This window comes from Protopterus annectens, chromosome 11.part0, assembly GCF_019279795.1.
Source record: "Protopterus annectens isolate FY-2018-M chromosome 11.part0, PAN1.0, whole genome shotgun sequence".
In the NCBI taxonomy this organism is placed as follows: domain Eukaryota; kingdom Metazoa; phylum Chordata; order Ceratodontiformes; family Protopteridae; genus Protopterus; species Protopterus annectens.
Window position 1 is genome coordinate 1,160,964,033 of NC_056745.1, and position 27,812 is coordinate 1,160,991,844.

Here is a 27,812-nt window from a genome sequence, read left to right on the forward strand (position 1 = left end):
TTAGAATAACATTCTGCTTTTCAAACTGTCATGTTTATTCTCATGTCAGGAACATGCAGCATGCATCATTTTATTCTATGCTGTCTATATCGTGGTCCATAGTTATAGACCAAATACCACCTTTGTGCCAGTTCTACAATGTACAGCATCCAGCTCTGACTTCACTGAGGATCTGCTGCTGTGCTCCTCCTTTGACTCTCCACCTAGCCACCTTCTGCTCCTGCAGTGACTTGCATGGCAGAGTCTGGCATGATATTCTCCGGCTGCTCTATGTTTTTATGTGGGACCATGCTGTAGGACATGGTAGATGGCAGATACAATGACTAAGTTGCCGAACATATTTAGAATATATTGTAGTGCCTCTCTGGATGTGTTAAACATCAGAAACATCCTTTCATTATTCCAAATACCTACTCCACTATGTTTTAGGTTTCACAGTGGAATGTTTTATTTGGCATTCTCTGCATGAGCTGAAGGTCGGACATTGAGGTTATTCACCAGGGTTCTAGGGCATATCTAGCATCACTTCCAGCACACAAAACATAGCATATTATGTGTGACCTGCTATGGTACCTTTCTCAGAAACTGCTGGTATAGGTATTGGACATGTACCATACATGTGAACTGTGTACACTGCCTGGGTGGAACATAGACGCATTATAAGTAATGCCCTGGTTATTGCAAACCTAGGAGGGTGTGAAAGCCCTCCCTGATGTTACTGATATATATTTGTGTGTGTGTATGTATATATATATATATATATATATATATATATATATATATATATATATATATATCTAAATGGGTCTACTTCTTGTCACCGAAAGTACACTTTATCAAACACCAGAAAGCCAAATCCACTTTAGTGAAAGTGCAGTTCATCAAAAACTCACTATCACAAACCATATGTAACTGAAAAATGGTCGACAGTTCCGGGATCTTTTAACAGAATAAGTGTGGTGCTTTTTCATTGCTATTGAAATTTGTAACGGGAGAGGAACCTATACTGCCGATGGAACTTGTTGATATAGATCACTGTACAGTGAGGATAATAAAATATACCCTTTCCCCACTGTAGTGCGATCTCAGAGTTAGTATATATAAGTAGTTGGGGGTGTGAGGTGACAGCCTCCCAGATGGGGGGGGTGCAGGGAGGCTTGCACCCCTGCAAAAATTCATTTGCAAAGTTTGTGCTACTGTTGTATTTTGGTTACGTGGGTTTCGCAGTTGTGAGTTTTTGTTGAACTGCACTTTCGCTAATGTGGAATTGACTTTCTGGTGTTTGATAAAGTGTAATTTCAGTGACGAGAAGTAGACCCATATATATATATATATATATATATATATATATATATATATATATCCATACATATACATTATGCACATATGTATAGAAATATATATGTGTGTGTGTGTGTGTGTGTGTATAGATATATAATATATACACATACACATATGTATAGCCATGCTTCCATCCATCCACAACCACTTTTCCTATTTTTGCAGATTAGGTCGGGGTGTCACTTCAACAGTAACAATCATCTAGAGCCAAGGTTTATATATATAAACATATATATATATATATATATATATATATATATATATATATATCTATATATGATCATTGGACCAGGTGGGGCCTTGACAGCAAGCTATGGTGTCCAGGATCTCAGGGAAACCTGATATCACATAGCAGGTCTGTTAGGTAATGGCTCCTCTGTAGAACCAGATATGCTCCTGCACATGTTGTAGTATAATGACAAATAACTGGTTTGATTTTTCTGAGGCTGATGCCTACAATATCCCTAATGTGTCACCCAGTAGGTGTAGTCACTGGAAGTTTCCCATAGGTAAGATGATTAATGCTGCACATAACTGTATATCTGTAAGACAAGGCATACCGCACATTCTCCTCAATTCCACTTGTGCATAACACAGTTTCACTAGGTCCCTTATGGTGTCCTGTTCATCAGATTCAGTTCTGTGGTTGTTAGTCAGGTGCTGCCTGTACCTCTTCTGTTAGCATAGATAGCCAAAACACATCAATGCAAGCCCTGGCTCTGAAGTTGCTGTATTATTATCCATCCATCCATCACTCCTTTTCCCATTTTTCCCATGAGGTTGGGGTGTCACTTCAACAGCAACGATCATCTAGAGACAAGGTTTACACCACCAGGTGGATAGCCTTGTCGTGGTGGTTCTTCCACATCACACACTCACACAGACCCTCATACCTATGACAATTTAGAGTGTCTAATCTACCTAATGCATGTCTTTGGAATGTGAAAGGAAACCAGAGCAACTGGAAGAAACCCATGTGAACACAACGAGGACATGCAGACTCTGCACAGAAGGCACCTCAGCCGAGAATTGAAGATGGGAGCATCCTGCTGTGAGGCGACAACCCTATTTCCTATGCCACTACAACTGCTACTGCTGTATAATGTCCAACACAGCTCCCATCAATTACATCATTAATCTTGGTGTTCAAAATGGGTAGGCATGGCTGCAAAGCCACCATTTTAGGCTCCTTCATGTGCATATTTAGTGTGGCTCATTTGCATGAGGTTTCTTATTTACAAGTCATTATGCACTTTTTTGCATGTGCTGCATATCACACTATTTCAAAATCTGTCTTCCAGTCTGTGACACTTTGAATATGGCTGCTACTCATGCTGTTTGCTCTGCTCATTGTGCTAACTTTTGTGAATCATATCCTCTGTCTGATAATCATGTTTCAGTTACATTTGCTTTGAGTTTAATAAATGTCAGTCTTTCTTTTGTAGCTTTACATCTTTATTTTAAAACACACTTCTGGATGCCTAGATCATGCTTAAAAACAGGTGTTGAGTGCACACTGCATCACTATAGTTAATAACAGCAAATAAACACTTTTACATGTAAGGCATTGTTACCATATGTAAATCTAAATTCCAGGACAGAGTAGCATTGTGCAAGAGCCACGTATCACAAAAAGTAAATAAAGCATTATTTGTGTCAAAGATTGCACCAAGAGCTAATTTCATATCCAGCAAGCAGTAAATGTTAATTACCAACACTAGGCTTAACCTTGTCCTCTAATGTAGCCATAGTTAAGCTGTAGCTGTTAGTACAGGATAGTGGAAAATCTGTGCTACAACATTCCCCTAATAATTCCCAGTGACCTGTCAAGGGAACATTTCTGAAGCCTATCTTTTACACAGCTCTCATGATACCTTGATAAAAGGAGATTTGGAAATGTATTTGCACACATATTTATGTGTTTTACCAGGGTCGCTGGTTGGGAAGTATTTGCATCTGATGTGGTTGATTTGCTCTCATCTGCTTTCCTATAATATAAATATGTTATTTGTGAACTAGAGGCTTCCTGAAAAAAAAAGTGATCTTGCAGTCTGATAAGCTAAATCTTGTCTGATCTTATTGCTTTTCACTGAATACACTGTGTGCTCGTGAAAACTGCAGCCTAGCAGTGACAGCACCACTAAGTGAATGCAGAACACGCTCAGTGAAGCTCTAGTCTAGCAATGAATGGGCACTAAATGCATGCAGCAGGTTGTCATTAATGTTGCTTTAACACTGAACTGGACAAACTCTAATGTTATGCATGTTCACAAATCCTGTAGCCTAACAATGAATATGTATTTAATGAATGCTGCATGCACTGACTAAAGCTGCTGTCTGGTGGTGAAGATGTAATTACTGAATGCTACAAATGTACATTAAACCTGCAGCCTAACAGTACGCAGGTACTTAATGAATGCAACCTAACTGAATAGGCAGTCATGCACTCTATATGCTCAGTGATGCTGCAGGAGTAAACACTTAGTAAAAGCCACAGGCATTCTAGCACTAGCAGGCCATCACCAAATTATCAAGGTCTGCAATCATAATGGGGATTAGCCTTAGTAGTGAACAATCACACAAGGAATACTTTATTTCCTCAGAAATTAACAATGCCCCAAGGAATAATCAATCACATCTGAATAAGGTAAGCATTCCCCTGAGCACCAGCTCACCAGGTCTCAAAACATTAAGCCATTTCATCTGTGTAGTCAGTGCAAATGCGCAGGTTTCAGTAGAGTAACACCTTAGCAGTGAATAATTTTACTGCAAAAAGCTGTCACTCTCCTAGCAGAAGATCCCTAGTGATTAATTGCATAATGGAGCAAATGACCCACCTCTGAGTAACAGATCCATAGTGAATGGTAGCACACTAAATACAGTCACTGTGTATGAATGCATGTACTAAACACTGTGATTGGTCTTAACAATGCGTAGGAGACACAGTCTGTGTAGGTGCAACAGTGAATGCTAGAAAACAAAACAATGCTGTGGTTGTGTTTTTTTAGCTATAACATGATCAAGTCACTTGGGAAAGCTTTTAAATCCTTTTAGGGTTATATAATGCAATGGCATTAAGTGGTTAGAAGAATTAGAAGAATTAGACTTCCAACATTTGATTAAAGTGTTGTACAGCAGGTGATGAAGGTTTCTATAGATTAGATTATTTTCTAATATAGTAAAGGAAAAGGCAATTCTTGGAGTTGTGTCCATAGGTGTAACAGCAATACATAGTTCTGAAATAGAATTGCCATAAAACTGTCAAAACACACTGTCACTGTAGCATGCAGGCAGACAGACCACATTTACCTGTTTCCAGGCTGGTGAGAGCCACAACCGAGGTTTACAGAGAACTGTATCATGTGAGATTCTGTTGTAGGTATAACAGGAAGGAGGTGAAAGTAGTCCACTACCCAGACATTTTTGTTTAAACCTTGATGACTCAATTGCTTCAAGCAAAACTTTGTTGCTGGAGTCTGCAGCTCTGGATTGATAGCTATGGATACTAAAGATGGTTTCTTCAAAAAAGAAAAGAACAAAAAGGCATAGATTAGTTAATGCATTTACTCTGAGACATAATGTGAAGTAAATAATTTCATTTACACAGAATTATGCCCCCAAACCTACTCCAGTTAAGTCTGAGTATCTGTAGTAAGGTTGAAAATTAATGTCTTGATGTTTGTCCTATTAAAAGTAATACACATGTTCAGATCAATGCCTTGCCTTTCAGCCTATTAAATAAAAGGAATGCATGTGCTCACTCCTTAACACAGATATCTCACTTGTGAAAAATGTAAGCACAACCACTGTTAACATTCCATTTGCTGATTCAGGTCTGTTTTAAATTAAATTTATTATCAGTGAGGAAGTTTTTACAACCAGTTGCTTTATGAATATATTACTTGCTCCCACAAAGCAGGATTTTGTTGAGAAGATAAATGAACAGTACCACTTTGTCTTAAAGTATTATCCAATGCATCATTTCTGTACCTGTTAGCATCCACATATTCCAAGATGCAGAAACACTTATACCACAGCTAAATCTACCAAAAAAGAAAAAAAAAAAACAATGTATTATTAAAATCTATATCCTCCCTGGAGATAATTAACAGCTTTAGAAGAAATCCCCTGCAGAACAATTAGTAACATACCTTATAAAAATATCTTATTAGGATATAAATACCAACTGGTAAAATCTTGCATCAGACTTCCCCTTAGCAATAAAAGTTAGTTACACACAACTTATCAAAACACACACTATATTTAATAATAACAACAGTAAAGCTGCAATTCTTGACTGAATATTGCTCTCTCACCCCAGTAAATTTACAACCTCTGGAACATATTCAAACTCACTTAGTGACCATCTCCCTACCCATACCCACAGAAATACCACCCACCAAACCAACACTCACCAACTTAAAACTTCCTGAAGGATTCCGGTGAGTTACATCGCTGAAACCAGAAGGCTGCAGCAGCACTTTGCCATAGAGCAGTATGGCTGAAAAGAACAATCGCTGTAGCTGTACACTATGAAAAGAAATGTAGAACATTGTGGTGATCCCTAAGGACACCTACTCGCACTAGAAGAGTTACACATTCCTTATTTTCATTCAAAATCCTGATTTCATCTATCTGAGCTAGGAATTGCTGGTGGAAAGTTCATTGTGTGCTTACCTGATTGGCCTTAAGACTTAGTGCAAAACTTACTTTTCTCTGATCATATATAAGCCTGGCATTTGTGAGAAGCTGGTCTTTGCACAGTGGCAGTTCCTGGTGCCTTGTATACACACAATCACCAGAAGCTGATATTTCCCTATAAAAAAACACATTGGAGCTTTACCTCAGTCCTGCATTACTCATGGAGCAACTAGTTTGTGCAATGAGCAGCAGTTATGCATTTAGTTAGGACCGTTTAGGTCTACCTTTTCTTATTATAGTAACCAGGACTACTCCAGCTCATAAAGCATCAGGTTTGGTGCTGGTCAGCATCGCTGGTTAGGTTAGCTGGAGATTACATCAAGTAAGCACTCTTCCTTCAACCAGTTACAAACAACCTCCACTTCTATCCTTTGAGGTACACATTAAGACTTACAACCATGATGGGCACTTATCTGCTATATCTCCAACTGGCTTGATAGATATGGGCATCCTGAAGCAATGTAACACTTGCCTTATTTGCACTGACAACCACTTAATTCTTGAACAGGCAAATATAGTATGTGAGAAGTGTAGTTATACATTGACACTGAAGACTAGACTCTCACATTCAGACACCAAAAGCAGCAAGCAGGTTGTCAATGACTCACACTCATCACTCACTATACACATAGACCTACGTATGCAGAGATGATCACATGTAACATACCCAAACCTCAAAGCCTTCTCAGACGCAGTCCTCAGAAACTCTGCATGCACACAGACAAGACAATTCCCATCACAACACATAAAGCCACATTTTATTGTATCTCAGCTACCAAGCCCATAAGGTGAAACACTCCACAACCCAATATTCTGGTCACAGGAGACAACACACACTAATGTCCCTCTTACCAGGCTGGATAGGTGGAAGGTTATAGTTAGTTGCCTGTTAGGGGTCATGATTCACCAGATCATGAAAGCACTCAGGCCACTTACCCCTAAGTACCAATATGACTCAGTTATAGTCCATGTGGATATGAATGAGGTGAGATGTACCTCCTTGAACTATATGAAGAGAAACATGATTGAGCTCTCAGAATATGTGTCACAGGCAAGTATGAGCCTAGCACTGAGCAGCATTCTACTGTCTCCAAAGATGATGCCACAATACCTACAGAAAATTATATATATATATATATATATATATATATATATATATATATATATATGTATAGTTATAGTGTCTTTTTTAGGCATTGCCAAACAGACAAACCTTCCAACATAACAAAAGCTACTTGGGACAAGCTAAATTTTTTTCTGCTCAATGCTAGGAGTCTCAACAAGATACTGCATTCCCTGGAAGCTCTCCTCACCATGGAAAATGCTGACATTTGTGCAGTTACTGAAACATGGTTCAAAGCCATGGAAAGCATTCTGGCAGTGCATGGCTATAATGTCTTTCATATGTTCCAACCACTCACTGAACAGGAAAGGGCAAAAGGAGGAGGTGCATCTATCTATATAAAGGATACCACACTTCAAAGCTGGTCAAACAATATGACATGCTTGAGCTGAACTAACCATGGGAAAAATCCATTACCATATTCTTGCTAGCTACAGGTCCCCCACCATGAACCAGAAAACCCACACATCACACCTGAAGTTACTAGAATCACTCACCATGCAGCCCACTACTATAGTCATGGGTTATTTTAACTACTCTTTCATTAATTGAGAGGCATACACGACAAACAGGCCCAAGGATTTCTTGACTTTGTAAATAAAAATGCCCTGGAACAGCTAGTGTCAACTCCCCAGGTAAATTACTCTCTACTAAGGGGCAGCATAGCTAGTATGCAAGCTCCCCCAAATCCTGAAAACAAAGAAATATATGCAAAGGTGTACACAAAAGCCCGTATGACCATATAACCAACTGCATAGAAACAGCAGTAACAGATTGAAATAAACCCAGCTCAAACCATAAAAACAATCCCCCGTTGGACCCCTGAAATTAATAGGTGCAAAAAAAGAAACAAAATTCTGTAGAGAAGTAAGAGGGAATGTGCAAAACAGAGCAAAACATCCCTCATTAGTCTAAAGAAGTGAATCAAGGAACTAGTCAAGTCTCTGAAAGCAAGCTTTGTGGTAAAAATAGCCTCTGAAGTTAAGGATAACCATAAGGCATTTTTCAGTTATATCCGCAATCTTAAGGGCAACACCCAACAATGTGCAGAATTAGTTCTAGATGACATTACCTGCACTCAGCTGGAAGATAAAGCAAATCTGCTGGCTGGCAAATGCAGTTCACATTTAACCTCTCCATCACCCCCAGTTCTCCCCCAAGAAATACCCTCCACTGCCAGTTATCACCAAAGAAATGTTGCCACTGTACTGTCTAAAGCTAAAAACATGGCTTCAATGGGGCCTGACATATACCAGATTACCTCTTAAACAGCTTAAATCAGGACTTATCAGGCCCATTAGGATCTCTATTTAACCACATCCTCCAGACTGGCTTTGACACACTAGAGTGGAGAATAGCAAAAGTCATCCCAGTGCACAAAGGGGACCATCTACTGACTCTGGAAATCACAGACCCATAAGTTTGACTAGTCTTAGATGTAAGGCTATGGAAAGAATAATCACGGACCTAACAAATAATGATATAAGAAACCTCCAAACACTGGACCTGATTTAATTCAGCTTTGTCAAGGGCAGTTCATACCTACAGAATCTGGTGGATTTCTTTGAGAAAGTCACTAAGGCCATGGATAAGGGTAGAACAGTACATACTGCAAACTTCAACTGGCCAAAATATTTGACACAATTCCCCACATACATATTATAAATAAGCAGAGAATACTAGGCATAAATCACTATGTCATCAAATGGATAGCCAATTGGCTCATGGGCAGGACATATGTGGTTAAAGTGGGTGAATCCAGATTCAGAAAGAGGACAGTTACTAGTGGTGTGCCACAGGGTTAAATGCTGGGACCACTCCTGTTCAGAATATTCTTCTCTGAAGTCAAGGTTAACATGGATGGCCTCTGGATGGCAAAGACTTCTGACAACTGCAAGCTGGGGACAATCACTGAATCCTCCAATGATGTCAATATCCTTCATGAGGGTCTATATCAGACAAATGATTGGTGCCAAAACCATGGCCTAAAACTAAATGTGAAAAAATGCATTATCCTACCCATTGGGAAGTCAAATACCCCTAAAAATGACAAGATCAATAGCACACTCCTAAGAGTGGACTCAAGAGGTCAGGGATCTAGATACATAGATAGATAGTATCCTGAATTTAGACTGCCATGTGTCCACAGTGAAGTATGGTATCCAGATCCAAGAAATTTATAGTCCCGCTGCACTCAGCTCTTATTAGACCAAGAATCGAGTACAATGTGCCATATGGAATGCACTTCACTAGGCACTTAAGCAGCTGAAGTGACCTCAGATGATCCTCACAAAGAAAATACAGGGTGTAACAACATGTCGTATGCAGACAGACTAAAAACCCAATCCCTTTATTCTGTCTCCTACTGACCATTAAGGGGTGACCTATGCCTGACCTACAGGCACTTATAAATTCAGCCCTAATGGAGCTGCTACATATCCACAAGTCAAACAGCATGAGGGTTACCTGATCTAGGGATCTAAACTTAGTCAGCAACTCAAACAAAATATGCTGGATAAATAGATATGTGCCGCAGAGACTGCCCCTTCTTTGGAACAGGTTTCCTATGTACATTAAGCAGAGCCTTTCCCTGGCCCTCTTCAAAAGCAGCTTAGATCAATGGATGGGATAATGCAAATTCACACCTGGGGCAGTGCCAATGTCCCTTATGGATGGGGTGATCTGTAAGATTCTCAAGGCATAGGTACAAATCCATGCCACCCTCTTGCACCTAAGGGGCCATATATTGAATAAAATCTGATTACATTGGCTAGGCTTGTAAGGGCTCTTAAGCTATTAGCCTAGTAATCTCCTATGAATCTACGAATCTCATCACTTTCTATCTAAACTGTTAATTGTTGAGGCTCATTTGCATATTCAAGTCTTCCATAAATGTTCCGGTTTTGCTTTCTCTTGATTTCCTCACTTCTCTGGTTTATAGAAACATTCATAACATTTCCAAAATATCTCTCATACCTCTACAGAATATTTAGTTATTTTTCTTACTATATTCTCCATAAGTCTGGCAATAAAACTTTCTAATTTCCATTGTCTAAGTCATTCTGCTAAACGTTTTTGTGCTCTGAAGTTAACAGCAGTCTTTCTCAACTCATGTGTGTTATCCAAGTAATTAATTATTTTTTCTTAAGTGGTCTGCAATTGTACCTCTTCTTGACCTGTGAGATTCACCTTGTTTTGTAATACTTTTAACCTTTGTCAGCCCCGCTAAATAATACATATTACTTCTTAACCAGATCTCTTTTTCCTTTATTTTTACCCTATTTTTAAATTCCAGTTTTGTTTTATACCACTCACTAGCTACAACTTCTGGAGTACTTTCTATCTTCCCTAATAATGCCTGGATATCTTCCACTATCCTTTCCTTAAATTCCTCTCTTTTTAACAGGTAGCTGAGGTAGTGCCATTGTCTCATCTTTACTTCATTACCTGCATTTTTATCTTAGTAATTATGCAGTGCACGATCTGAAATAGTTACTGGATGAGTACCAAAGTTCTCAATTAAAAGCACAAGTTTTTGTGAAACATAATTTCTGTCATATCTAACCTAGTTATTGTATCTTGGGGAATAATATGTAAATTCTCTCTGAGTACCTATTATTAAATTCATGTCTTTCATACCAAATATTTTCATACATTTCTTCAGAAATCTATGCTCTTTTGTTATATTTCCCTTCCAGACCCCAGATACATTCTCATTGTTACAAATCAAATTCCACTCCCCACCTGTAAGTAATATTCCCTGCAAAAAGCTGGTTATTTTTCCAAAATATTTTAAGCTCTGAAATTCAGTTTGAGATGGAATATAAATACATGCAAGCATAATCCTCACCCCTTCCCAATAGCCCTTTACTACTACAAATCTGTAATTATTATTTTTCCCTCTTGTATTACTACTGGAGCTCCTGTACCAATTAATATACATACTCCTCTTTTCCTTTGTCCCTGATATTCTGCAGAATATCCATCCTGAAATCCTTTCTTTATCAAATTCACATGCTCACTTATTTCCAAATGTGTCCACTGTAGCATTGGTGTTTGCACTCTGCATTTCTTAATATAATTTTGTATTCTTTCCTTTTTGTCTATACCTGATAATATGGAAAGGGTCACCATTATGGTAAAAAGGCATTATTTCCATCTACATATATATATATATATACATATATATATATATATATATATATATATATATATATACATATATACATATATATATATATATATATATATATATATATATATATATACACATATATATATATATCAGCTTTTTTAAATGTCTCTTTGCAGCTTTCATGATACATGCACCCATCAGTGTTTGGCAGGTTAATCTTTTATACAGTTTTTTTTAATCATCAACATTGGAACTTATGTTATAATTTACAAGGTTGTTTTGTTTTAACCCCCCCCCCCAAAAAAAAAAAACTCTATAATACCCTATAACGTGTTAACATAATACAAACACACATAACTATGTACATTTTCAAATAATGAAGTTTAACCCTCCTAATAGGAACATCTGTACAAAATAGACAGCTGCTAGCACAGGCCCTAATTAATCTGTAATTAAGGTTATCCATGCTAGGATGCATGTTATTGCCTGTGCTTCTTCTTACACTAATTGGTGTCTGTTCTTTTATATCTTTATTCTCCCTCCCCCAGATGAGAAAACTACTTGCATACTTGAATAAATCATTCACTTTTATCCCTGAAGAAACCAGTGTTCTGTTTTTATTGTCATAGTATAAGCCTGAACATGTAATGTTATTGCAGGAATTTTAATGTTTTTTTCACAAAATATAGCACAGGGTTATATAATGCTAAATGTTTGTTCTTCCTTTCTTATTTTATCAAAAGATTATGCTTTATTGGAGGTGCATGCTGTTTTGACCTTCTTCTGGAATTTTTCATCATTTTCTCATACTCTTTTTTTTCAAAGTTTTCTAGCCACATCATCTGGCATGTTTCTTGGCACACTAATAGACAGAATTTTATCCTTTAACTCAAAGCTATCTGATTTTGCTCTTTATATTGGATGCATTTTATGTGTCCACCCTCTTAACATTTTCAACATTGACTGTCTTCATGACATTATTAGAACAAGCCTTTTATTAGCTATGAATCTTTCCACCCTATACTTTCCTTTTAGACATAAAGGAACCCACAATCCTACTGTAAGTAGTTGTCTTAGTTCCACAAGCCTGTTTACAAAAAAATGCTTTTAAACATGTCCTACAACCACATTGGTATTAGGTGGTAAGATAAACACCACAACACATCATCACAGACTGGAGTCACTGCTTTGGCAGGTGTGGGTATTAACAGGCTATACAAATGAAAATCTGAAATATTCATCTATTAATAATAATTCTATATTGTTAACTGGCCCATAAAAGTCAGCACTGTTTCTCCAGGGTGCTCTGATGGTTTGCAGGATTCTGACATCTGACACTGATGCCTTTGTTTTGCTGTGTATTAGTCTAGCAAAGAAAACAGTTGAGTAAAACTTTCCCTATCTTGTTTTCTATATTTCAGAGCCAGATATATTCTCTTGCCATGGCATCCACTCTGTGCACTCATACATGTGTTTCATGGGCTATTTGTATGCACCTTTCCCTAATGTCTATTGTTTGTATCCCTTTTGGTGATAGCTATTGATTAAAAATTATTTCATTATTTCATTTTACAAACCATTTTACAATCTCTTTATCTGAGTGATATTTGTCGTTATTGTGACATGTATTAGTCATTTTTTTCATTTATGATACTATCTCTTACGCTATCTCAGTTAATACATCTTTAACAGTCAATGCTCCTAATATTGCATAATCTACTGTCATGTTCACATAACCTTGTGCAATGCGTTCATGTTTCTTTCCTTCTTATTTCATCTATTAGATGTTTTCATAGGTTCATAGGAGGTTACTAGGCTAGTGGCCCTATAGCCCTTACAAGCCTAGCCATGTTAATCCCAAGTTCCCTCAACCGTCCTGGGTTAGATGGACATAATAAAATATCAATAATGCAAAAAAGCAAAATGACAAAAAAAAAGAAAAAAACAAAACTCGAAGTAAAGAAGGTTCACAGTTTATTCCATTTACAAACGATCCGGTACCTCAGCCATTCACCTTCAGTGGATACTTCCCATTAGCACCACAAAACTTTTATATGTGCAGATGAGCCCCTACTGATGAAACCCTCAAATTAAGCAATGAACTTTTAAAGTGCTAAATGCAAACCACAACTGATCAAAAACACTATTTGATTCTTAATAAATATAAATCCAGGAACAGTGCATAAACATTGTTAAATAATATAATATAAAAAACTCTGCATAAATTGAATATTATAAAAATATATAAAATGCACAAAAGCCTGCTATACATAAATTTGATGTAAATATAATTTAATTTAATTTAAATTAGCTTCCTGATTAAGACCCCTAGGCAAAAGAGTTCTATAATTCAAAATGAATTTGCTGTCCAATTCCTTAAGCTTTTTAACAACATCACCCCCTTATACAACATTGGTTGTGCCAAAATACAAAAAAAAAAAAAAACGATGATCTATCTCCAGTATGCATAGCGTGAAAATACTGGCCACTGGACTTATCATGTTTTTAATCTGTATATCACCCAAAAGTTCTAAAATACACAATTTAACTAGCCTTTTGGTTTGTCCCACATATTATCTAGTATCAATACACCCACAGCCAACAATATAAACTATGCTACAAGAACAGAAATGAAATCTACCCCTTGAAACAAATATTCTCCCATTAATAAACATTAATCTGACAGCAGACTATGCAATGACCACAACAAAATGAACCCAATGATTCCTGAAGTGGTCTAAAAACTCTTAAAATTCAACAATTCCATAACTAATGAAAAAGGATTGAAAATTTCTTTTGCTTACCATAATTCTTTCATACAATTTCTGGATGTAGAATTTTATGTGGATGAGAAGTATTGTGTTCAATTCAGACCATATAGAAAACCTACTGCAGTCAACATTTTTTACAAGCTGACAGCAAGCATCCACCCCATCCCACTGTGTCCCTTCCCTTTGGGGAATTTAAGTATATCTCCCAAAATAATTCTAATAAGAGAGTTAGGGAGACATTTTTACAGGAAGTCAATGATAGGTTATTGGTAAGAAGCTATAAAACAAGATGTGTTGGATCAGATTAAAAAAAAAACGTAATGCCAACATGAAGGTTAAACATTTTGTAAGGAGTGTTGGTTTGGGGAAGGGGAGATTTTGATCAATCAGATGGTGGGAAGGCTTTTGTTACAAAATATTCCCCTTTTTTCAATATATTGAAATGGATAGTTTCGAATTTATGGCATTTAGTTTATTTGGACGAGCTGGCAGGACATTTATTTCCCAGGTAGATAATATTTTCCTATGTCAGATTTTTGAATCTAAAGGGATTGTTGAATTTAAGAGTTTTTAGACCACTTCAGGAACCATTGGGTTCATTTTGTTGTGGTCATTGCAAAGTCTGCTGTCTGATTAGGAATCTTTCTGGGACATTTATTAATGGGAGAAATGTGTTTGAAGGGGTAGGTCTCATTGATGTTCTTGTGGTGTAGTTTATATTGTTGGCTGTGGGTACAGTGATAAGAGATGGCATGTGGAACAAAGGCTGGTTAAAAGGCGCATTTTAGATCACTTGGGTGATATACAGAATAAAAGCATGAAAAGTCCAGTGGCCCAGCATTTTCACACTGTGTATGCTGGGATAGATCATAAATTAATAAACTAAATTGTGCACTCTAATATTAACTGCATTAAAGTTTTAAGGCTACTGGGGAGGCAACAACATGTATAACTTGTTCAAGTCCCACAGGCTCAAGCTTCACTTATTTTTCAGTGAACTGATTGCCAATGTACCATTAAATGTTAATTACAGTGTACCTCATACATTTCACTCAGCATACAGTTGTCAGGCTGCTCATGATTTGTTTTTACTTGCAGTCTGAGTGTCACCAAGTAAAAGCAGCTGGTTATGAATAAAAGCTAATAACTTTGCAGATACATGAAAGAATATTTGTAAATTTCACTCAAAATATACTGTTCAGGTCTCTAATTTTATATTAATTAATGAAAAAAATACATAATGCCTTTGCAAATGCAAGGAAGATCCACCACTTTTCATGGTTTTCATCATTTGTCTTGGTTTCCAAGCCTATTTGCTTAATCTGTAAATTCATCCCATACAACAGGAAATGATCTTAATTCTGCATCAGTAAAAGGTTCTCTGATTCAATTATCAACTGGAGCACCTTCTCTGTGCAGTATGCATGTCCTCCCTGTGGTCAAGTGAGTTTTAAAGACATGTAGGTAGGTGCATGCATGTGGGCCTTCTGCAAAAGCTGGGCACCAGGCTGGCAACTCGATACCATAAAAACTTCACTGTCAATCAATCTGTGGATTGGTGATCCACTGTAGCGACCCCTACTGGGAGAAGCCAAAAGACATTGCTATGCTTTTACATCCCCCACACCAGCAGCCTAAAATCACAACATTATATTAACTTTAACTTGCTTCTTAACAGCCTTTCATATGTTGTTACAGTCTAAACTTTGGATATATTACAAATAAGAAACATTATTTTCTTGCTTTACTATCTTTAACATATGTAATAGCTGCTGATAAGAATCCCACACCAGTCTTTCTCAGCCACATTTTCTTCTAAAGCCACATTTCACAAGTATAATTCTATATTTAATTGAATTGATGCTTAACAGTCTGCTGTTTATTCCCTAATTTGACAATGTTGCTGGACATCTTTCTGATCATCTCCATCTCTCAACACAAATGTCTCACTTAACTCCAAGACACTCTTGATTGATTTAGCCAACTCTTGTACTTTTTTCTGTAATTCTTGCCTTTTAATTTGGTACAATGGAAAAGGTTTCAATAGTAAAGTCTCTCTATGTACTTTGTTATTGTCAGAAGATTGAAAAGCAGAGCTTCCTTCTGCTTGCTGACTCACTCTTTGCTGGCAAAACTTTTATTTCCCCCCCTTTGCCTGATCTGGATACAGAACTTTAATGGATCCTCCAGCATATTCTAAAGTCAGCTGGTTACTGCAGCTTGAATCTCATACATGCCTCTTGTCACTAACTGACAGCTATAATAAACTTACTTCTTTTCTCCATGGTGTACAGTAAATAAATATCATCTGCAAATATTCTGGTGTACCCAATTTATACTACTTTTCCTTTCTGTTTCAGTTTTATCAGAAACAGCTGTTTCTACTGGTATGACTGCACCTTAACTAATATGGATCTTGTCTCTTTTTATGGCCAGGTTTGGAGTATATAAACAATGTGCCCTCTAAATTAACACATCCTGATGTAGATTGCTAGTCCAGTTACTTATTTGATAAGTAATGCAGTCTACTTCTTCGATGTTATCTGGTACAACAATTCTTTGCATGCTTTGTACTATTTTCTGAAACAGCTCATTTTAACAAGCCTCATTCACACCAAGTCTTTTCTTCATTTCAACCTCTGATTTTTGCCATTTTTGACAGTTCATCTGAATGTTTGAAAGCTTATTCTGTTTTGTTCTAGCCTTTTGTTATTTGAATGTATATATTACTTCAGTGTTTTACTTATGTTAACACCTCTGAGTGTATTTAATTTTCTTTCTAAAAATTACTGGAAACCATCTCCTGTACTACAGCTGAAACTTGAGCAGTTTTTTTTTTTTTTTTGCTAAACAGCTGTCATATTCTTTCCAGCTAGATATTTTTCTTCACTTTTCACTTTTTCTGGGTGAATTTCTTTCACTTTCTCCAGATTTTATCTTTGTATGCATCCAGGTAGTGTAACTACTAGTCATTTACCAAAACTAATAGCTTTTACTCCTTTTTCAGAGTTTCAGTTTTAACACAATGAGAGCTCTAATCCATCTGTTGATCAGTGTGCAGCCATTGTGGAAATCCAGTGCTGTTAGACTTTTGACAGCTGAATGGGTACATGAATACATATTTAAGAACGCTGTTAACCAAGATGCCTAATGATTATTATACAATGCCTTCTCTAAAACATGCACGCTGATTGGCCAGCCCAACCAGCGTGCCCGTTGTAAATCCCTCAATATACTAACGGTAAAAGGTCCGGTCGCCCGGACTTTTTCCGTTAGTATAAAACACTGTCTCGCTATGTTAAAAGAGTTTAACATAGCGACACAGGTTTAAAAAAAGCAACGCAGATCTCCGTTGCTTTTTTTAAAGCTGTCTCGCTATGTTAAACTCCTTTAACATAGCGACACAGTGTGTAAAAAGCAACGGAGATCTTGCGATCTCCGTTGCTTTTTTTTTTAACCTGTCTCGCTATGTTAAACCCATTTAACATAGCGAGACAGTAAAAAGCAACGGAGATCTTGCGTTCTCCGTTGCTTTTGCCCACAGCTCTGATGTACTGCATAGGCATACGCAGTACATCAGAACTGCCGCGGAACACCAGACAGCAGCGGAAGGGCAGCAAAGAGGCATTATACAATGCCATTATTTAAGAAAAGTAATTATTTATTTTCTTAAATAATGTCATTGTATAATAGCAATAACCCACTTCTGGGTGTGGGTAATGCTGGATTTACCCACGGTTGTCTTTGTTTGGTCCCTCGGGCGACCAAACCACGCCAACCGTGGGTAAATCCAGCATTACCCACACCCAGGCGTGGGTTATTGCTATATTGTTTTATTTATGGTGCTGATGAACATAGTTCTTATTTTTATGAACAATAATCTTCAAGAAGTATGATGTGAATTTAGACAGTATTACTGTTATAATGATGTTATATTCAAACAATACTGTTACAGTTGCTAACAGCAAACTTTAAATAAAAAAGATAGTTAAAGAATTTGAACACTCATTGAGGTATACTGGATTAACATAAAGAAAATGCTGGATTAACATGAAGAAAAAATTGATTTGGTGAGAAGACAAATGCAGATGGTACATATTCCTGCACATTAGGTTTTGGAAGGGAAATGCAGTGAATAAATAGTGAAAATAAGTAGTGCTAAACAGGATTAGAGAGTTTTACAAACATTTTAAGCTGTTTTTACAAACAATGTATATCTGATCTGCTGTTTTCTGTTTTTTTGGAAAGTGTACATATTTTAGGGGCAGTTTATCCATGTCTTGTGAGAAAAGTAAAAAAAAAATGTTAGAATGTTTTTCAAACATTTTGGGGGTCCAGCATGATCCCCATAAAAAGAGGGTGGTATTTAGTAAAAAAAGGGAAATGAGGTATGATAAACTCAAACTGTGAACCTAGTGTCATGGCATTTGTAATGGGAATATAAAATGAAAAAGAGTCAATATAATACTCTAGCTAGACAGTTATTCCATGAGAAATATGCTAATATGCAGGAATATTTAAAGACAAAGAGGGGAGTCATATGTAGACAGGATAAAGAAGCTTGTAGGTATTTCAGAAAAAATAAATTCTGGATATTGAATATGGACAGAATTTATAAGCTCAGAAAGCAATGGTATGATGAGAAAACAAAAGAGATATTTTCTTGTAGTGCCACTAAAAGATTTAAAATAAGAATTACAGACAGTTATAAAACAAAGGTAAATAAGACAAAGCAAATGTGAATGTCAAGACTTTGTGGCATTTGTTGTTAAATAATCAGGAAAGGTTTCCATTTTTTACAAAGCTAATAAAAAAAGATTATGTAATGAGTGTAACATTGAGGAAATAACAGATCATGTTTTATGTTGTAATAGAGTATTGTATTTTTTGTCCAATGATGATGGATAATACATAATCTTAGGCAAATGCATTTCTGATACCGAAATGAGTATGCTATTATAGGGAAAAGTATGGCAGATGAGAAAGAAGAATTTACAATTGAAAAGCCTTATTTGTTTGTTTTTTATAGAAGGGAAAAATTAACAAAATTTCTTTTGATAAGAAATCAGATGTTAGTACAGTATTAAAATCTCAAAATGTGGTTGTGGCACTGATACATGTATGACTGTATCTGTTTATACAAGTGTGAGTAGTACTCATGTATATATGTACATACATATAAACACACACACGTGTGTGTGTGTGTGTGTGTGTAACCACTTCATAATGAACAGATTCTTGATGTCATGTATTATAAATTAAGTATAAGACTTGGCTATTTGCTTGTGCTTTAAATGACATTCAGTCATGTGCTTTCCTTTTCACAGTATTATCAAAATTATTTCACACAGCTGCCTACTATATCAGCTTGTATTAACACATCGCTTATACATGAGTGTCCTGACATTAACTAGATGTTGTAACTGCAGTAGTGAATTTAGATAACATTAATGCATATAAAACAAGGATGGGAATGCATAAATCTGGTTAGCTGGCTCTGTGACCCACCTAACAATACTCCAGAGAAGCTTGCTATTAGTCTTAACGGCCTACAGCCATGCAGAACATGTAATTCTATCAGGGCAATTCAGGTGGAAAATTGCAATTTACCATCCAAAATACATTGCATATTTTATGCTAATTCTTGGATATTCATTAGAGTTATCCAAAATTAAATTGTGAATCAGTTATTCTAGTTTATATTAACACCGCTATATCATTTTACAATTTAGACAGCACATGGTTTGTTACAGGTAAGTTTACCATATCATTTTGTTAACAATGTATAGTTTGCTGCAAGTGACAGCAGTTACAATAAGCAGTTTGCTTCTGCAGTTTAGACAAAAAAACATCATTTTTTTATCTGATTAGAATTTAGACTCTTTTTTTTTTGCTGCACGTATGGACCCTGGATTCACTTTCTACATTTTTCTTAACAAATGTAGCCATGTTCTGAATTTCACACTAAAACTAGATTTATTTGTGTGCTTATTTATTTATTTGTTTACATTACCAGTGTCTTTATTTCCTCATGCTATACATGATTTTCAGAGGTGTGGTTTAAATGTGCACGAATTCCTGGGTATATGGGACAAGTACAGGTAGCCGAAGTAGAACTAATCCTACATCATGATCTCTTAGTCACAAGCTATTACCACTGTCTTCCCATACAATGCTAATATCTCCCCTCCCTTCCTATATACTTTTATAAGTTACTTCATTATGTATTTTGAACTTCTAGCAAACCTTTCTTTACTGAAATGTAAGAACACTACACTTCTTTACAGCTTTGTCCCTTCTACAGCATTAATCCATTTACTTCCTGCAAGATTTTAGAGCTACACAAACTGTACAGACTTATAATTATAATTGTACCTGTCCTGTGATTATGTTTTTTATGAGAAATGTAACTGTTGTTTTTTTCTGAGAACTATCTGAAATTCACTTGTTAATATAATTGTTAATATAAATATACTGTAATAGAACCAGCATGCAAAAAAGTGACAAGGAATATAAAACAGGCTGACTCCAAACACAGGCAAGCAGAGCAGCAGCAAAAATTGCAAAGTTCCAAATAAGCAGCAAAGGAACAAGTAATCCAAAATCCAAACACAGAGAGCTGGAACTATAGAAAATGAACTTTTAATAAAAAAAAATAAACTACAGATAAGTGCTTTCTCATATAACTTTTTAAGATTTTTAGTAAAACACACAACACACTTTTTGATATTTAAATAGTATGACATAAGCAGACCTAAATCAAATTAACCAATAAAAGTGCTGCAATGAAAGTGAATGGAGTGCATTCTATATAAGAAAAGCTAAAACACTTAAAGAACAATATACACAAAAACATCTAAATATATAAAATAAAAATAAACTATAAAAACAGTCATACTTTCTGCAATCTACTAGACTTTAAAATATGTTGCGTCTTTCGGCTTTTCTCGGTTAGGGGTTGCCACAGCGGAACTCTGGTCCGCTAATGATTAGCAGTAGATTTTTACATGCCGAGCTACAAGGCAATCTCTGACCCTGCTTTATTGGAGATGTTGCATATCAGTAAGTCCAATGGCATGGGTTACTTCCTCTAAAGACCTTAACCTGGTATGTGACATTAATAGAACCTGCCAGAGGGACAGATTTGTCTCCCACAGGTTAATGCACCTGTGGAACAGACACCTTATTCATGTAAAGCAGAGCACCTCATTGGTCCTCTTCAAGCACAGTCTAGATGATTGGATGGGTAACCCTAAATTCACCCCAGGAGATCCACCTGTGTCTCTCTTGGACAGGGGCAATAGATGCAGATCATGGAAGCAAGAACAGAACTTGGGTAGGCTTGTAAGGGTCCTAATGCCATTAGCCTAGTAACTTCCTATGCTCCTATGATCATATGTGATGTAAAAGCATATAGTGCAAGTTATATTTATTCTGTTGCCATTATTAGTGTGATGATATGGGCAAGAGCCAGCATAGCCAGCTGGAGTTTTGCAAAGAATGATATCTCCTTTGAATATCAAAATGATTTATACAAGATTATTGCATTATAAATGTATTAGAACTGTATGTCATTTGTATATCAAATTGATTTTTACAGAACCTTGTGCTGAAAATGTATTTGTGAGGTTTGCTTGTGTTAAAATGTATCAACAGTGCTCCCTGCTGTAATGCAAAGAAATGTACATGTATTAATGCAACTGAATTAAATGTACTAGCTAGCTTACTTTAAGAAAAATAAGGGAAATGTAAATGAGCTGTTAAACCATTAAACTATTACCCCACAGTGCTGAATAAGGCTGGAGATGCTAGGTCTGGGGAAAAAGCCTTTGTTCATTAGCTCAGTAAAAAGACAGGAAGCCTCAGGCACTGCCATAAACATTTAGATGTGTATTGTAGCCGTATATGCTAAATTCCTGTCTCAGCTTCAAAGGGGAATACTGTGAGAATTTAGAGTCAGGTGACCAGATGAGATAATTTTGCCAGCCCTCTTGGAAAATATATGTTAGATATTACTAAGAGAAATCTGAGAGTATTAATTATTTTGTTTTGGGGAACCTGACTAGAAAGACCCTCACCCACAGCATTTTGCCTTGCAGTAGTAAGTAACTTAACTAGGAAACAGTAATTCCTTTAGATTATACAGGAATATAGATAAGCATAGTTTAGATCTTGTTTTTCTTTATTTGTCTGAGTCTGTCCATCAATGTTCTTTGCAATATTTCCTGTGATCTGAACTCTGTGGTATAGTATGAATATATATGCAGTATTTTCATGCTCTTTTATTATTTATTATTAAATATATTTAAACTTATATTGTGGCTGGTCCTTGTAGAAAGTATGGTCTTTGTACAAAGTATCTACCCTTTGAGAGTACTTATATTTATTTGTTGACACTGTGTCGGCCACTCCAAAAGGCCTTGCTGTCTTCAACTACTACCATTTTTATTATTAATATCATACTGTATAATTGGATACCCTTTGTAAGAGCTTTATAGTAAATGACTGGGGGCAGTGAATTTACCTTATATAGTCTGGGCAAAGTTGGTGGAGTGGGTAATCTGTGCTAGCCTCTCCCAGGTAGGTAGGTAGGTGTGTGTGTGTGTGTGTGTGTGTGTGTGTGTGTGTGTGTGTGTGTGTGTGTGTGTGTCTGAAAATTAAATCTTAAAGAGTACGTGTCAGCTACTTGGGACAGGGACACAAAGCACTGGGTTCACAGACAGGGTGCTGGAGGACTTGGCTTGGACACTTGGTTGAGGACCTAACCCTATATCTGTACCAGTGGGGAGTCTTATTGGGGACCTGGAGGGAGACAGATAGACATCCAGACCATGAGCTGAGTGTGTTCCCTGTGTGCTCTTAAGGGAAACTGTACTGGATGCAGAGAGGTCTGCATCTGGAAATACCGCGTGTATCCATTTTTATTCCAAGTGCACGTCCCTCTCCAGTGTCAGTAGTGAGGATTCAGGTTCCTTGATTGCAGTAACCTAAGGTCTGAAGCAAACTCTTTACCTTTTGTCTATTAGGTTAAGACTTTAACCATTATGCCAAACCCACAGGGATTTAAAAAAAATGTCCTTGTAGAGTGGGCCTTGACTCTCCCCAGAAGTGTCTTGTTATGATGAGAATAATAAAAAGGCAGTAGCTTGGGACAACCATTTAGAACTTGTCTGTTTTTGAAACTGCCTGTTCCTTTTTTTTACCTTCATAAAAATAAACAACTGATCTGCAATGTTGAATGTTTTTGGCCTGTCGTCTAGTACCTGAGTTGCCTGTAGACATCCAGTGTATGTAAAATTATTTCTTCCATATTTTTAGGTTTGGAAAAAAAACAAGGGGATGAATAGCCTGATGCAATGTAAACTCTGAAACAAACTTAGGCATAAAGGAAGGATTTGTTCTCAAAGTTAACCCATCTTTATGAAAAAATAAGGTAAGGATGATTCACCATAACAACTTGTAACTCATGCGCTTTTCTAGCAGAAGTCAGAACAATGAGTAACATTGGTTTTATTTGTGTGAGTAAACTTATCATCATGAGAGATGCTCAGCTAGATCACTGCTGCAGTAGCCTAAGCTATATGGGTTATACCTTGCACAGGACATAAAGAAAGGTCAACTTCCAAAACTTTAGGGCATCTTCCACATGGCCAGACTGTGGATGTCTCCAGGAAACAAGTGATAAAAATAAGCTATCTAGGCATCAAGCCCTTCAGAGCTTTCATGATGAATGCAGAAGGGAGGCTAAAACCAGAAACAGGTCAGTAGTAGGTATATAAAAATCAATATCCTTCCTATGGTGAGCAAATGCATACAAAAGAGGTGGGGGGGAGCAGCTACTGCAGCAGTGATGTTTTTGAACATCTACTGATATGGTAAGTTTGCTTACACAACTGTACAATGTTCATTATTAGATCACTGCTGCAGTAGGCTAAGCTTTATGTTGGAATATCAAAGCTTAGAAAGTTGTTGTTGTGTCTTTCGGCTTTTCCCGTTTAGGGGTCGCCACAGCGGAACTCCAGTCCGCTAATGATTGGCAGTAGATATTTACATGCCGAGTTGCTGGCCCTGACACACAACCTTCAATGAAGGTACGCCCATTCAGACATGTCTCCACACAGAAGATGCTCTAGCTGAGAATCAAACAGGACAACGTCTTACTGTGAGGCGACAATGCTACCGCAGCACCACCACTGCAAGTATGGGAGGTAAAAGGATAAGGGCACAGAAGGCCCTGGAGAATGGTCCTGGCAAACGTGCTGTAGACCTGGAAAAGGAGTCTAGTTTGTGATGCTTTGTGAAAGTATGTACAGAGGACCAAATTGCTGCCTCTATAATACTTCTAGAGCCCACCACTTTCCAAAAGGCTACTGAAAAAGCCAAGGCCCTAGAAGAATGCAGCTTGATCCTGGCTGGAATTGACTTGTTTTGGTGAAAATAGAAAAATGAAGTACCATAGGACAACCATTTAGAAAGTGTCCGCTTTGACACTGGTTGCTCTTTTGTTTCCTTAACTTCATAAGAAATTAACAAAACTAGTGACATGCTGAAATGGCTGAAATATGAACCTTGACAGAGAAAAAAGAAATATCAGAGAAGAGTAACTAAAACAAATATTGTAGACCCAGAGAAATACTAGCCATAAAAAGGGTACTTGTTCTTAGTATGGAACAAACTAGAACATTTTTCATTTGTTAATATATCATTTTTAATAGCGGGTTTCCTTGCCTCCAATAGTACCTGCTGCACATCCCCAGAAAATAGGTGTGTAAAAGGTATTAAAATTCTATTATCCAGGCAGTGAGGTGAAGTTGATTCAAGATGAGGTGTATCAAACAGCCCTTGTCTTGTGTGGGTAGGTTCAGTTTGTGAAGAAGCTTGTGGTAATTGGCCCTGGCAATTTCCAAAAGAAGGAATTTCACTGATGTCTGGGCCAGAAGGGAGTCACCAGAATGCTCCTTGGGCAGTCCTGAATTTTCACAGTAACCCTGGGCATCAGTAGAAAGGATTGAAAGGCTTCCAGAAATATTCCTGTCCAAGGAAATGAGAATGATCTTTTTTCTAGGCCTACTGAAAGCAGTCCTGGAAATGAATTTTGACAGTTGTTTGTTTTGAATGGAAGCAAAAAGATCTACCTGAGGTGCTCCCCATAGCTGGATCAAGTCCTGGAAGGCCTAAAGTCCTGATTTAGTTTTCTTTTATGTGGGTTTATCCTGTTCCTTTTGATCTTGTCTTCCAGAAAGTTTTGTTCTGATGAGATGTAAGAAAACTGTAGAGTGATATTGTGCTGAAGTGATATATCCGAGGCTACTTTGGCTAATCTGTCAAAAGAGTATGATCAGGAACCCCCTGTTTGTTTATGAATCACATCACTATGGTGTTGCATGCGATCACTTTTAGAGGTCCTGGGGATGAGTGTATTTATTACTGCCAACATTTTGCTGATGTTTATTTGTTTAGGTCTGCCTTTTTTGTCCCAAAACCCTGCACTTTTACCCCAAAAGATATATTCCCCAAGCAAAGTCTGTAACTGTACAGTCACAAACGCTAAGCCTGAAGAGTGTAGTTCATAATATATATACTGCAGATCCTTTGTCATATCCACCTGATTTGGGTGCTGGTTCCACTCTTGGCAGTAGACAAACAATCTTTTTCATTTGGCTAGGTATGACTTCCTTGCACTTGGTCTTCTAGCTTCCTTAATAGTTTTTATCATGTCCTGAGAATAAAAGTGATAAAAGGATAACAGAATCATACCCTCCAAGCTGCCAGTTTGTGTATGGACAGCCTGGAAGGTACTAGGCACCCACCACACTGCGTCAGAACGTTCACATGTAGAGGCAACAGTAGAGAGTTCTCTCTTACTATCTGAAGGAGGGAGAATCAGTGTGCCCTGGGCAGAAAAAGGCAATTAAAATTATTTATGGCTTCTCCTCCTCCAGCTTTCAAATAAACCTGAGGAGCAATGGTACAGGAAGGAAAGCATAAGAAAACTGACTCACTCACTTCAGGGAGAAAGTATCCACCACCTACACTTATCTGTCTGCTGATCTACAGCAACATTTATTTCATCTCTCTCTTGTTCAGAAAAGTGAAAAGGTCTATCACTGGTATATACTCCATTTGTGTGTGAAGTCTAGAAAGGATTCCCTGTAGAGCATACATTCACATAGGTCTACACAGGTCCTGATTAGGAGGTCTGCCATGGAGTTTTCCTACGTGGTTGTATAAGCTGCCTTCAGGAAAATCCTGGATTCTAGTGCCTGTTTATCAGGGATAGTAACAGTGCATTCCTCTTGCTGCTTTATGCACAATAGAAGTGGTTAAAATCAAAAGTACTTACTAAGCTACTAATCTGTGAGGATCTTAAGAAGCCTAGCCTTATATTCAATTGCTAGTTTTAAGCTCTTACATTTTGTATACATAACACATAATTGTGGTGTTGTCCGTGATGGCATTCAGAGTTCCAGGTTTATAAACTGAGCTCTCAAAGCCTTCAAAACAAATCGCAGTGATAATTTCCGTGATATTAATGTTCCATTTCCTCCCCCTTGTGACTAAAGGCATCCTAGTTTTAAGAACCCAAACACCCATCTGAGACATCCACGGTTAAGGTCTGACTTGAGGGCAGGCTGTCTGAAAGACATGTTCTTGTCCTTTTCCAGTTGCTGAACCATCCATTCCAGGTCCTCCTGATGGCACACTCTAAGGGTGGAGACTACTGGCCTTAGACATTAGTTAGAAGCAACTGTAGCTTTCTTATGTACAATCTGACCAGGTGTACCATTAGAAGGGTGGATGCCTCGTAGCCAAAAATGCCCAGAGATACTGTCTGGCTGTTACCACATATTTTTCTTTCATATCCTAAAAAAGAACAAAAAGAGAATCCATCTTGTATATACCTTAATATTAGACAAATGCCTACTTTGTTAGATAGACTTTGACTATAGCGCTATAATGCTTTTGTGTGCTGCACACTGTGTTAACTAGACTTCCACTATATTAGACATGGCTTTTACAACATTGTTAAAATGTTTTTACATGTTAGTGTTGTATATGTACTCTTCATCTGTACTGTAAACTACTTCTTTAGCTACTATTTCTTTGTATTCCATTTTCCTGGCTGAGCCTGAAAGTGGTCCACCTGGATCAGTGCTCTACCCCAGTCAGGAGATGGTATTAATTAATTATCTGCAGGTTTTCTTTCACCCCTGTGTTGAATTATCTGCAATACTATCTTGAAGATGTCCTTTCTGTGACATATTTTGTCATGTTTTGCTCAAGTTCCCTTCAGTGACATCCCTTAACGTAATGAAACATTCCCATTACCTAAATGAATGCCCACTGGATGCTTCTATTAATCATCCCATCACAGGACTGAACTATATCTGCCACAGTCTTTGACAACCTGTTTCTTAGATTTCAGCCACCTTCAAACATATTTAGCATGCTACAAAGTTCATTTATTGTTTTTTTAATATGGAAGTGTCAAAAGCCAAACTGAAATTTATGTGCATTGTACACACTGCTCCAGACAATTTAATTAGTTAATTATCATGTCAAATGCATTTATCACATACCCTCTGCTCCACCTGATTTAATTATTTGATTATCCTACCAAATGCATTTATCACGCTCACTTAATTTATCTATCTCCTCCCAGACATAAATTGTCCCAAATTTTTTATACAGTTTAATTCATTTATTAACAGTAATTCTGCTGATAGCTAGAGTACTGACA

General features: G+C 37.1%; 1 protein-coding gene across 4 annotated transcripts in view; it reads right to left on the minus strand.

The window, feature by feature from the left end:
* Nucleotides 1-27,812, minus strand: part of RELN (reelin) — a 3,085,913-nt gene that overhangs the window by 1,528,058 nt on the left and 1,530,043 nt on the right. For all 4 annotated transcript variants that reach the window (XM_044088524.1, XM_044088525.1, XM_044088522.1 and 1 more), the window contains exon 14: nucleotides 4,651-4,859. In XM_044088524.1, the coding sequence (XP_043944459.1) occupies nucleotides 4,651-4,859 (209 nt within the window). The remainder of the gene's footprint in view (nucleotides 1-4,650; nucleotides 4,860-27,812) is intronic.